Raw genomic sequence first — 13,550 nt, 5'->3', positions numbered from 1 at the left:
AAAGAACTATAAATTACGGTCGAACACTTCTTGTGAATCTACCTACATTATATACTTGATAGTGTGTCCATGTGGTAAGATTTGTGTAGGACACACCATGCACAAGATAAAGGTGCATTTGCAGGAACATTGCAGCAGGTTATATACAGTTTCTCTTTCATCTCCTATAGAACCACATTGCGGAGAATTTAATCATCAATTTTTGGATTTTAAGTGACTGGTTATTGAACAGATTTGGGATACATATCAGGGTGTTAGGCATATTTACAACTCCGTGAATAATATTGGATTTATGAACTCCAAGCTATCAAACCTAAAGGACTGAACGATTGTGTTTGGAATATGATCATCTGATTGTGAGTGTTTTTTCAATAAAGTTAATTTGATGACATCATCAGTTTCAATATAGCAGAGGACTGTGTCCTCTGGTAGTGGTCGCCATTTTGAAAGCAAAAAGAGGGTGTTGCTGATAGTTTTTGCACAGAATGCTGAAGGGGGGTTCCTGAGGAAGCTTTATTGACAAAGCTTTGTAGAGCTCTGATAAAGCAGTGATATGTGGATTTTAGACTGTATAGTCACTTTGTGCAGACAAGTGCAATTGGACTTATTATTTTTCTGAACATGTGTCTTTCAGTCTCCTTTGATATGCGCTTCTTATGCAGAATATCCTTGAATGAGTTTTGTTGAAATTCAATAGCATTCACTTTATGATTTTGGCACATTCATGCACACATTGGAAGTACCGATGATGGTGTAATGGTACACAGTAGTTTTCCTGCTCATTGTCTACTAGTGGGTAGACCTGTATTGTGACATTCACCTTATCCCCTCTAATGTAGAGAGTGGAGAAAGGGATACTGAGGGTGTCACATATCCCAAAAAGTTTTAAAATTTTTATAATTTTGTTGCTCATTTAGAGGATGTCACTATAACTCGAAAGTGTTAATTTTTTGTTTTGGATTTTCCCTGGAGTGGAGGAGTAGCCTAGTGGCTAGTACAGTGGACTTTGATCCCAGGGAACTGGGTTTGATTTCCACTGCAGCTGCTTGTGACTCTGGGCAAGTCACTTAACCCTCCATTGCCCCAGGTACAAATAAGTACCTGTATATAATATGTAAACCACTTTGAATGTAGTTGCAAAAACCCTTTCCCTTTCTCTGTTGGGGTTTTGATTTTTAGAAGGGTTTTTTTATGCACGAGTTGGCTTTGCCAGTAAACATGCACTTCCGTCCCCTCTGTAAAATTACACACAATGACAAATATGCACATACTTTTATGTGACTTGGGTGTAGGTGTGTTCAGAGACAGAGCATGAGCAAAATCACAATTGTGCCTCCTGAGCAGGTGTAAATGTATTTGTGTTCATTATCAGTATGATGTCAGCTGTTTTAATGTGGCAGTTTTATAAAGACACATAGGCACTGATGTGTCTTTATAAAATAGGCATCTATTTAGCCACCCCACCTTGGTGACCTGTACCATCCTTCCTACCTAAGACAATCTCTGATTCATTTAAACAAAAGAATTTCTTGACCAACTTTTTACAAAGAGAGTTCTTCCCACCACGTAGATATGCACTAGGTTTTTCTCAGATATGTGAAAGTAGTGAATTTCTTTAAAAGGTCTGACAGTTTGTCCTGTTCAGGTATCAATGAAAGGGAGAATCAGCAGCCAAATCTTCACTATCCTAATAAGTGAAGGAAGTGTGGAAGGGAACACTGGACACATTCAACCAGTGTTCAGGCTTCTGTCCGAGTGGGTTTTAGGGCTATTTACCTAGGGGACATCTGCAGTGCAGCCTCCTGGTCCTCCTTGCTGTTACTAATTACTGTAGATTTACAAGCCAAGGAAGAGGATGGTATTGACATCTGCATTCTCAGTGCAGCCCAGTCTTCTTCCTGCTCTCATTTAGAAGTGCCTGGTTACTTCCCTGCTCTGGAATGGTCTAGCAGGATGCTAACCAAGGATAAATTTGAGCCTACCTGCTAACTTCCTCCTTGAATCTTGCTAAGCCAGTCCAAAACGCAACTGGGAAAACTAGGTACGTACATAACAGTGGCTGTCTTTAGTCTTGTCCCTGTGTGCTCCATGTACTTCCTTACTGCTAGTATAGGAGGATTTGGAAGAGGGTTGTTTTTTTTTTCAATTCCTTTTGACCTTTTTCTCCGTATCTCATCCGACATCCCCGGTGGATGCTAGGTGTGACCTCCGTTTCTATATGATCTTTCAGGTTAAAGTTTCAGGTTTTTTGAGTTTTATTCCATTGCAGTGCTTTTACAGAAGGTACTGGCAAGTGCTTTATATGCACCGCAGTGGTGATGTGGCTGGCAAATTTGTAGTTCTTTGCCTCCATCTGCAGGCAGGGTAGCATAAACCCACCTATCTTAACTGGTCCTACAGGATTTTAAGAAAATTTGGGTTTCTTTTACAAAGCTGCACTAGCTATTCCTGCATGGCAAATGAGAGGAAGCCCATAGGAATTGAATGGGCTTCCTCTCATTTGCAGCACCAAGAATCAGCGCGGCTTTGTAAAAGAGGGCCTAAATTATTAGATAGGCTCAAATTTCTCCATAACTGTAATACATATTCATTTTGGGTACCATAAATCTCTGACCAATTTATGATGTTCAGGAACAAGCACAGTCACTACCTGTAGGCTTGATTCTTCCAAAACGTAGGCCGATGGCTATGCACTATGCTACTTTGCAACCTAGGACATTTGTTCCTAAGAGAGGATTGTGTTTATGCTACAACATTCCTCAAAATTAGCAAAGCCTATAATTTAAATATTTCAGTATCAAAAATTAGTTGCTTTGATATGTTGAATAACTAAAGTTTATCAGTACTAATGGCATGAGCTAAATATTTGTGGACTTTTTTAATTACAGGAGGAAACACATCTTGTCTTTCCCAAAAAGGCATCTGTTGAGCAGCTACGTAGAGTTCGGGACATCATTGCTGCAGAAAGGAGTAACAGATCAGATGGACCAAATGAAACTCGCACTCTAGCATCCTCTCATCAGACTGCAGCCAACAGGCAGCCAGTCTTAGCTCGGCCTGCTCAACCAGCCCGGCTTCCTGAGCAGGCTGAATTCCTGGTAATCATTTGTCTTTATTTTTTTATTTTGTTTCATTGTACTTTTAAGCCTATTAAACAACTGCGATACTTCCTTCAGTTTCCAAAATGAAGAAGTACCTCTCAACAGTATACCAGTAAAAGTGAATTACTGTACCCATTTTGCTCTCAAATAGATCTACTTCTTTTGCTGTTCAAATCTTTACTTTGCTTGGACTCTGCTGTCTTTCATCATTTAAATCCATTCATGTGGATTAATCTGGAAAGAAGGAATGGGACATCTGTTGACATGGGTGATACAGGCATTCTCTTCAGGTAGAAGAGATTTAATTGCAGACATTCATAATATAGCTATGAAAGGGGAAGTACTACTGATTGGTAATTTCAGTATGCCATATGTTGATGGGAACATCCCTGTTATGGTGTTGTCTAGAAATAGGGAGAGCTTGGATTCTCTACAATGAAAACTGTTCCAGCAGTTGGTATTGGGAACCCCCACAGGATAGAGGGCTTTACAGTGGTGTACAGCAGGGATCAGTTCTTGGGCCAGTTCTTTCTTTTACATTTTTATAGGCAATATTGTGGAAGGGCTCCCTGGTAATGTTTGCCTCTTTGCGAAAGATGCAGAATGTGCTATAGGGTATACAACCCTGGACTGTTTGCATAACATTAAGAGGGATCCAGCTAAGCTTGAAGAATGGTTTAGAATTTGGTAGCTAAGGTTTAATGCTACAAAATGCAGGGTCATGCATTTAAGTTGCAAAGGGAGCAGTGCAATATAGAGGGTTAAGTGGGATTTGGGGACGATTGTATCTGATGGTCAAACAGGTAAATGATGACAAAAATAAGAAGAATGCTAGGGTGTTCAAGGAGAGGAATGATCAACAGGACAAAGGAGGGTGGTTCTGGTAAGACCTCATTCAGAGTACTGTGTACAGTTCTGGAGCTCACTACTTGAAATAGATAAATAGGATGGAGTTGATTCAGAGAGTGGCTACTGAAATAGTTAAGGGTCTTTGCCATAAAGTATATGAAGCAGACTTAAGATTTCATTATATATTTTTTGGAAGAAAAGAGAGGGGGGGTATGACTTCCATTACATAAATGCAGTTAGCTTGTGCTAATGGTAGCGTGCTAGCTGAATAGCACTTTCATGCCCATTCTCCCTCTCTGACTCCCCCTGCAGCTTAGTAAAAAAGCCCCTTAATTACTTCCATTTTCACCAAACTGGTGGGAAATGTGTACTTGCTTGAATACTGTTTAATTCAAAATCTGAGTTTATCCTTTAAAAATTAAAAAAAAAAAAAGTGGAACACTCTTAACATAAACAGCCCTATAGCCTACAATTGGACCTCTCCGCCACTTGAAGACCAGGACCTATATACAGTAAAGTCACGATTATCCAACCTAAATGGGACTGACCCATTTTCAGATAATTTGGAAAAAAAATGGTAACCCCTCAAACATGCAGAAGCAAATGCAGTAAAAGCAGGGTCCTGGCTCACAATGTTGGTAAAAGTAGGGTGCTGGGTTCAGAAAATGGAAAGAGAAGTTAAACAATGCAGAAATATCAATATCAAAATAGTTCTGGTTGTCCGCTAAACTTCACCATCCAGGAGTTCAGTGCAGCGTACAATAACAGTTAAAATTAACACAATAAAACAGATGTACCTATCATAACAGTACACACTTTCTAAATCATATCTACTTAGAGTTATCAGGAAATAAAAGTTTTCACCTTTTTTTCTAAATATTAAATAACTCCTTTCAGTTCTAATGAAGGATAGTGGAGGAGTGGCCTGGTGGTTAGGGTGGTGGACTTTGGTCCTGGGGAGCTGAGAAACTGAGTTTGATTCCCGGCACAGGCAGCTCCTTGTGACTCTGGGCAAGTCACTTAACCCTCCATTGCCCGCCGCATTGAGCCTGCCATGAGTGGGAAAGCGCGGGGTACAAATGTAACAAAAAAAAAAATTTGATGATGATTCCCTCTTAGCTAAGAAAATAGTACTAGCAATTTTAGAGAATCGGATGTTCTTATCAGAAGGTTGACATAGTACTAATTGATTTTGCAATCTAGATGAAAATGCAAATAATGAAGAAGAAACTGTATTAATTAACAAGTCTGATGTAAAAACCGTAAAGGATCTGAAAGAACAAGTAGACTGCCTTAAACACAATTCTTTCATTAATAGGAAGCCAATGCAGTTTACAAATAAATTCCGAGACACTGCTATACTTATGTTTAAAAATCACTGTCGCTGCAGTGTTCTGAATAAGTTGTAACTTTTTGAGGTGTTTGGAAATTAAACCCCAAAAAAGAATGTTATAGTAATATAAATGAGGCAAAATTAACATTTGAACCAGTAATTCAAAGGCCTGCTGGTTAAAGAACTACTACTACTACTTATCATTTCTAAAGCGCTACTAGACATACGCAGCGCTGTACACTTGAACATGAAGAGACAGTCCCTGCTCGACAGAGCTTACAATCTAATTAGGACAGACAAACAGGACAAACAAGAGTTAAGGGAATATTAAAGTCAGGATGATAAAATAAGGGTTCTGAACAAGTGAATAAGGGTTAGGAGTTAAAAGCAGCATCAAAAAGGTGGGCTTTTAGCTTAGATTTGAAGACTGTCAGAGATGGAGCTTGACGTACCATCTCAGGAGTGTATTCCAGGCATATGGTGCAGCAAGATAAAAGGAACGGAGTCTGGAGTTAGCAGTGGAGGAGAAGGGTGCAGATAAGAGAGATTTACCCAGTGAATGGAGTTCCCGGGGAGGAATGTAGGGAGAGATGAGAGTGGAGAGGTACTGAGGAGCTGCAGAGTGAATGCACTCATAGGTCAATAAGACGAGTTTGAACTGTATGCGGAAACGGATAGGAAGCCAGTGAAGTGACTTGAGAAGAGGGCTAATATGAGCATAACGACACTGGCGGAATATTAGTCGTGCAGCAGAATTTTGAACAGATTGAAGAGGAGAGAGATGGCTAAGTGGGAGACCTGTGAGAAGCAAGTTGCAGTAGTCTAAGCGAGAGGTGATAAGAGTGTGGATGAGGGTTCTGGTAGTGTGCTCAGAAAGGAAAGGGCGAATTTTGCTGCTATTATAGAGAAAGAAACGACAGGTTTTAGCAGTCTGTTGAATATGTACAGAGAAGGAGAGGGAGGAGTGGAAGATGACCCCAAGGTTACGAGCTGATGAGACAGGAAGGATGAAAGTGTTATCCACAGAAATAGAGAATGGGGGAGGAGGAGAGGTTGATGTAGGGGGAAAGATGAGAAGCTCAGTCTTGGTCATGTTTAGTTTCAGATGGCGCTGAGACATCCAGGCAGCAAGAAAGATCTAACTAAGCACAATTGCCTCCGCTTAAAGAGGTTTACGCCATAATTGATTTACATGAGGACCATAGGTCAAAGAGGACTCCAGTAGTACACCCAGGACTCTTTGATTCAAGCTCTACTGTAAAGATTTTATCAGTAGATAGTGTAAGAGAAGATATTATCTCCGCACCAGGATTACTAAACTATAACATTTTAGTTTTACTTTCAATATATTAATCTGCGCCCAATCTTGAATCATATTAATCCTCTCTTAAATTAAAGGAAGTAAAAACATAGTCAAAGAAGGGTCCCAGATTCGGAAAATGAAAAAAAGAAGCTGCGTGATGTTACTGGGGGTCTGTCGGATATGCCAGATGGTCAGACTAGTGAAGGTCAGATAATCAAGTCTGTACTGTACTAACAAAATAAGATATTTCGAATGCTGTTCTTTCTTTAAAAAATAAAACTTTCTTTTTTTCCCATTTCAACTTAAGTCATAAGCAAATAATGCCTGACAGAAATACAGGGCAAGCCTAAATAAATGCACATAATTATAAATTTTAAGAAGAAAATATTACCCAAATACTTCCAGAGTTAGTCTACAATATTACATGGGGAGATATAGATGTGGAGAAATAACCAAGAAATATAGTAAAACAAAACTAGGAAATAAATAGCCAAATGTTAGTGAACAAGGTGACATAACATCTGAATTATGAGAGCCTAAGATCCTTCTTCTGGCTGAACAGTACAGAGTTAATCACTGTATTAGTAGAAATAGATATAGTTAGATATTTATTTATTTTATTTATTTATTTGTTACATTTGTATCCCACATTTTCCCACCTATTTGTAGGCTCAATGTGGCTTACATAGTACCGGAGAGGCCTTTGCAGGCTCCGGTGTGAACAAATACAGGGTGATGTGGTAAGATCAAGTTCATGTGGCACAGCCACATTAGGGAATCGGAGAACGAAAGAGTTGTGTTATGTCCATTACATGCTTTAGTTTGGTTCTGTTGCAGAGATTAGGCATTTAAGTTGGATCGGTAGGGTATTTTTTGAACCTCCTCGGCTATCTGTTCATTTTAGCTGAATCCCAAAGCAGTATATTTCAGTGGGGATGTGGAGGGTAGTTCTATAATATGGTTCCTTGTAGGAGCTGTGCTGTAAAGGAGCATAGGCACCTTTATTCCTTTATAGAATACTAGCATAATGATGATCATTGTTCCTAGTATTAATGCCAGCCATAGACACTTGCACTTAAAACTGGGACACATATAACTTGCAGCAGGGACACATATAACTTGCTGTATTGTGTAAGTGAGATCACCACCCATGCTTCACTCTTGTGTATGTCCTTCTTGCAAATACACGCCATTTATAGCTTGTGTTTGAAGAATAGTAGTTGGAGACATGCTAGCATTTACACACGTAAATGTGCACATTGTGAATAAATGCTAGCATTCAAAACATTTATATCCATAACATTCAAGTAAATGTTAGCATCTAGGTTATGGAATTAGACAGAGTTTCTTAGGATAGACTCCTCAGAAAATTAAACAGTTATTGGATATAGGCAGTGCTCTATTGTTGATTAGAGACTAGTTAAAAGACAGGAAACAGAGTAGAACTAAATGGCCAGTTTTTCAGATAGAAAAGGGTCTGTAGTAGTGTGTCCAAATAATCTGCACTTTTTTTTTTTCAATTTTATTTTATAAGATACAAGCATAAGTTACTCCAACCTCAGCTCTGTCCATTCTCTTTCTGCCCTGGGAACACCTGTCTATATAATACATTAGAGTAGGCTCTGTTTTCTGAGTGCTTATTTTTGCACATGTGTATGCTGGAGAAATTTTTATAAGCAACTGATTGAGCATGTAAAATGCTGTTCTACATGCCCAAATTGCTTATAAAATTATCTCCATATTGACACAATGTTCATATTATTTAAACTCATTGTTTGGAAAATTGTAGCAAGTTTTATGTTTGATTTGTGCATAAAATTATGGATTATTTTCAGTGAAATACAGCTAACATGGGGCCAGATATGGTAGAGTTTGGTTGTAGCACTGGTGTTCATCCAATGTTTCTCCTCTAAATTCAGCTGCTTTTCCCTTCTCTTTTAGATGCTAAATGGGTGGCCAAGGAAGCGTTCAAAAGAACAGTTTAAAGAGCTTTCTTTTCGGGGGGGGGGGGGGGGGGTTCAGAGATTCCTCTAGGCCCCAGTCTTGCAAAGTAGTCTGGTAATCTGGGGTAAATGAGCGGCATTTTAGAAAGTGTCATCCAAGTCCGGACTTCTGAAGTTCTGCTACTATCTTAGAATAGGATCTACCAATGTCTGGTGAAACGGACTGGTGTCACACAGCATGAGCATCCATTTTAGAAAACTAAACATCTAAAATATCAACAGGGCAAAACAGTAACTTAAATCTCTCTCCTTTGGCAGGAAATGAGTATCTTCATTATGAAATGGCAACATAGACATTTATATACTGAAACTTAAATGATTGTCAGACATTTTAGAAACATAGACCTCTATTTCTCCTGAACCTATCACAAAGCCTAGTAGTATCCCTTGCCAATTTTGGGTTCCAGAGGGGGTACCACAAAACAACCACTAGGGGATGAAGAAGTTGACCCCCTAATTCCTCCAGTGAAGCACTACTCAGTAGGAGCACTTTTCTGAAACCTGAATGTCCCAGACAGCATGTCTAACTCCCAATGTTCTTGTTTTTGGGAAATGGGGAATAGACGTCTGGGTGGGGTTTTCTTTTTTTTGGGGGGGGGGGGGGCCACCTTGTCATGCCCAAAACACACCCAGACCATGTTGGCTTGCCATTTGGTCGGTCATCAGCTCTGTTAATATTGAAACTTAGATATTTATGCATCAAAGACCTCTAAGTGGTTTATGGATGTCCAAAATGTGAACGGTGCTCCTAAAATAAGCACTATAATCACACGAGCCAGTTTGGAGAAAGAAGTACTTTAAATCTGGTTGTAGGGATCCAATTTTTTACTATTAACCTTTATTTCTGTAGCACTACTGACCATATGCAGCACTGTTTAAAAGAGTGCAACAATCCCTTTGACAGGAAACCCTACAGAAAACAACAATTACTACAGACTAATTGATAATAATGCTTTTTTATCTTCTGATTATGTAAGTATAGAAATTGTTTAAAGCACTTCTAAACTGGAGACAAATAATCATACTGATGAACTTCAGGTGAATTAGATGATGATGGGTTTGGCTTCTGAATTTGAAGGTTTAACATCTGGAGGTCTGTTGCACATAAACGGCTATGTCTTCACAACAGGCATCTGAAATGAAGTTCTTCAAAACACTTCAGTCAAACTTTGAACATGTGTTGGTATATGAAAACCCTGCTGTTGTGGATAAGGCACTAACTATTATCCCTGTCCGAGAACTGAAAAAGAGATCTCAACAGAAGCTTGCCCAAGCCACAAGAATAGACCAAGGTAATAATACTTCTATCACACAACTAAATACATTTTTTTACTTCAAATTTTGTTAATTGAAAAAATAATTTACTAAAACATGCACTCAATTACACAACCTAGTACACAAGGGGGGGGGGGGAACCAAAACAAGCAATTGGGATGTGTAGAGGAGAACAACAGCATTCTTAGTAGATCGGCCACACAGACGTCCCAGCAGTGGGGCACCCTAGAGAACACTGCAGTGGACTTCACATAAAAGATCCCAGGTACACATCTCACCATTACTTCCTTATATTGTGTAGTGAGCCCTCCAAAAACCCACCAAAAACCTACTGTTCCCAACTGTACACCACTACAATAGCCCTTATGGCTGCAGGTGTCGCCTATATGTGGGTACAGTAGGTTTTGGTGGGTTTTGGAGGGCTCACACTTTCCACCGCAAGTGTACCAGTTAGAGTGGGATTTGGGTCTGGGTTCCCTTCTTTACAGTCCACTGCACCGACCACAAGGTTACTCCAAGGACCCGCTTGCTGCTCTAATAGGCTTGGCCATAATGTCTGAAGCTGTCGTAGAGGCTGGTATGTACTGTTTCACATCTTTGAGTGGTGGTGGGAGGGGTTCAGTGACCACTGGGAGAGTAAGAGAGGTCATGCCTTAATCAATCCAGTAGTCATTTGGTCATTTAGTGCACCTTTTTGTCATGATTGAAATGGGTCTAGACCAAAATTTCTAACTTTTAGCCCTGCATGTTTTTGCTTTGTTCCATTATGGCATAAAAACATCCAAGTTTTGGGAATACCCAAACACGCCCCTTTTGACTTGGATGCACTGCATAGAAACATGTTTTGAAAATAGCGATTTGGATGTTTTGGCAAAAAAAAAAGACACTCTCTGCCGCTTTGTGAGGGGCAGTGAGTCCTCAAATTAAAGTGGAATCAGTGTATCCAACCTCTGTTTGAAAAGTTCATTCATCAGCTTCACTTTGCTGGGAAAATCAATTACAGTTTCTGTAGTACAGAAATGTTGATTTACAGCTGTGTATTTCATTTTCTCAATTGTAAATTGTATTGTGAAACCTAGTGTCTGAACCTTCCTTAAGGATTAACGAACACAGAGATGTTTCACAGAGAACCATGACTGGGATGTAGTTATACCAGGCTAAAATCTGTTCAGGAAAGACAGGGTAGGAAGAAAGTGAAGGGGTGTGGCATTATCTTAAAGATAATATTAAAGCCTCACAATTGCAGGGCCTACAGGGTAAGGAAGAGGCACTGTGGATCAGTCTAGAAAGAGGGAATGGCAAATGTATTTACATTAGTGTGTGATATACAGGCCTCCTTTACAAACAAGAAGTGGCAGAGATTTAATTGAACAAAATGTAGCTATGAAAGGGGAAGTACTAATAATAGGTGATTTTAATATGCCAGATGTTGATTGGGGTAGCCCTATTGTGTGGCCTTTTAGAAGCAGAAAGATCCAGGATTCTCTACAGGGGAAACTATTCTAGCAAAATAGTATATGTAAACCGCTTTGACTGTAGCTACAGAAAAGCAGTATATCAAGCATGGAATAAACATAAACAGTTGGTAATGAAACCCATGTGGGATGGGGCCGTACTGGACTTAGTACTTACTAACAGGGAGAGTGTTTCTGATTTTATAATAGATGATCATCGGGTTCCAGCAATCCCTAGATGGTGTGGTTTAATATTAAGATAGGTGTGGAGAGTGTTCATTCAAAAGTGAAGGTTCTAGACTTCAAAAAATCTAACGTTATTCAGGTGGAGGATTACCTCAAGGAATTGCTGTCTGGATGAGAACATCTGTAAGAAGTTGGAAAGCAGTGGGCAAAACTGAAAGGAGCTATTGTAAGGGCAACAAACCTCTTTGTAAGGAAGTAAATAAAAGTAAGAGAAAAAGGAGGCTGCTTTGCTTCTCAAAAGTTGTAACTGAACAGGTAAGGAAAAAGAGGTTAGCCTTTATAAACTACGAGATCGCAGAACGAAGAAGACAGGCAACAATATCTGGAAAAGCTAAGAGAAGCTGGTAGAGTAGTCAGGAAAGCAAAGATGCAGGTGAAAGAAAAAATTGCCAATGCGGTAAAATGGGGAGAGAAGATTTTTTTTTTTTTTAGATATGTTAGTGATTGCAGGAAGTGCAAAAGTGGCATTGTGAGACTCAAAGGTGAACGGGAGGAATATGTAGAAGCTGATACGGGTAAGGCAGAAGACTTGTAAAGGTTACTAAACTAATCATAAAAATGGTAGCCACATCTTCTGGTTTAGATTTAATTTCCTCTACGATTAGCTCTGGTGTTAGCGAAAAAGGTCATCCTACAGCACTGGGTGGACAAGGCCCCTCCTCCCATCGCTAAGTGGTACGCAACCATGACACAGATGGAAAAGTGGGTGCAGGAGGGATCTTTGAACCCTAACCGAAAACGAGTTGAAGCTTACATTAGTATATGGCGGAGATGCCAGGCCTGCTTAATGCAGCAAACAACACCAAGGGTGTAGCCTCATGGATCGTAGGGATGATCAGCCTCAGGGGAGTGTAGGGAAAAGGAAGGGAGGGAAGGGGGGTAGGGGAAGCACTTTAAAAATGAAAAAGGAGAATGCATGTGGAATATGTTATATTTTATTTGACTCTGAAGGTAACATGGACAGCTGGTTGTTTGTATTAGAAGTTTATCATCTCACATTATCGCACTCATTTTATTGTTCTTGATGGCTTACTGTATATATACGGTTGAATGAGAGATGTGATCCTGTGGTGCGTAATTCTGTTTGTTATACATTTCTCCTGCTAATAAAAACAGTTAAAAAAAAGAAAGAAACGGAAACACCTGATACAGGTGAGGAACAATGCTGTTTGTTTTCCTTAGTACAGTACCTTAGGTGGGATGTCTAATTGATTAAATACGTTTTGTATCCATAATCTCAGACTTTTAAGTAAATATAATATCATATTCAGGGTGAAAATGTTTGGCCAAGATATTGTGACCTACACTGTGTTACATGAATTAAAATATTTGTCTTTGTTGATAGAGAATTATTGCATCACTTCTTTTGTAGGCTGCCGTATTCCACATGCTTTGTCACTTCTCTTCTTCAGGCTTTCTTGTGCTTCTAATTTCATAGCATTTTAATCCCTGCCCTGAAGTATATACCTTTTTTAAATTTGAGATCTTTGCCGAGTCTTTGCCAGCCTATAGTATATGGGTGGTGATATTAAAACACTGAGTAATAGAGTTTGCAGCTCTGTTGTTATATGCCTTTTTCTTTTCATTTTCTTACAGATACCAGCATGAATCAGGAGGATTTCCTATTACTGGAACTTTTGCATTGGTTTAAAAGTGATTTTTTTCAATGGGTTAACAATCTTCCATGCAACAGGTGTGCAGGAGAGACCCAATCTAGGACAGGTTTATCCCCTTCTGCAGATGATCTGAGGTGGGGAGCTAATCGAGTGGAAGATCATTACTGTAACACGTGCCAGCTCAGCAATAGGTTTCCAAGGCAAGTATTTTATCGCGTAATTTATACTTGAGTACTAAAGTATTGACCAGTATAAAAATGCACACCGTGATTTAATGGTGCAAACTTTTAACAGTCAGTGTGTACAGGGGCAGGATTTGGGTGGAACATAGGCAGAGTTAACAGGTATTCACATTGATTAGCATATTTTA

The 13,550-nt window shown here is 39.4% G+C and overlaps 1 protein-coding gene across 1 annotated transcript in view; it reads left to right on the top strand.

The window, feature by feature from the left end:
• LOC115459116 (peptide-N(4)-(N-acetyl-beta-glucosaminyl)asparagine amidase-like) overlaps window positions 1–13,550 on the top strand; it is a 75,138-nt gene that overhangs the window by 9,296 nt on the left and 52,292 nt on the right. The window contains exons 3-5 of the mRNA XM_030188981.1: window positions 2,889–3,098; window positions 9,719–9,881; window positions 13,161–13,380. Of these exons, the coding sequence (XP_030044841.1) occupies window positions 2,889–3,098; window positions 9,719–9,881; window positions 13,161–13,380 (593 nt within the window). The remainder of the gene's footprint in view (window positions 1–2,888; window positions 3,099–9,718; window positions 9,882–13,160; window positions 13,381–13,550) is intronic.

The sequence above is a fragment of the Microcaecilia unicolor genome, unplaced genomic scaffold, assembly GCF_901765095.1.
Source record: "Microcaecilia unicolor unplaced genomic scaffold, aMicUni1.1, whole genome shotgun sequence".
NCBI classification, from domain to species: Eukaryota; Metazoa; Chordata; class Amphibia; order Gymnophiona; family Siphonopidae; genus Microcaecilia; species Microcaecilia unicolor.
This window is presented reverse-complemented; position numbering and strand designations above follow the sequence as displayed.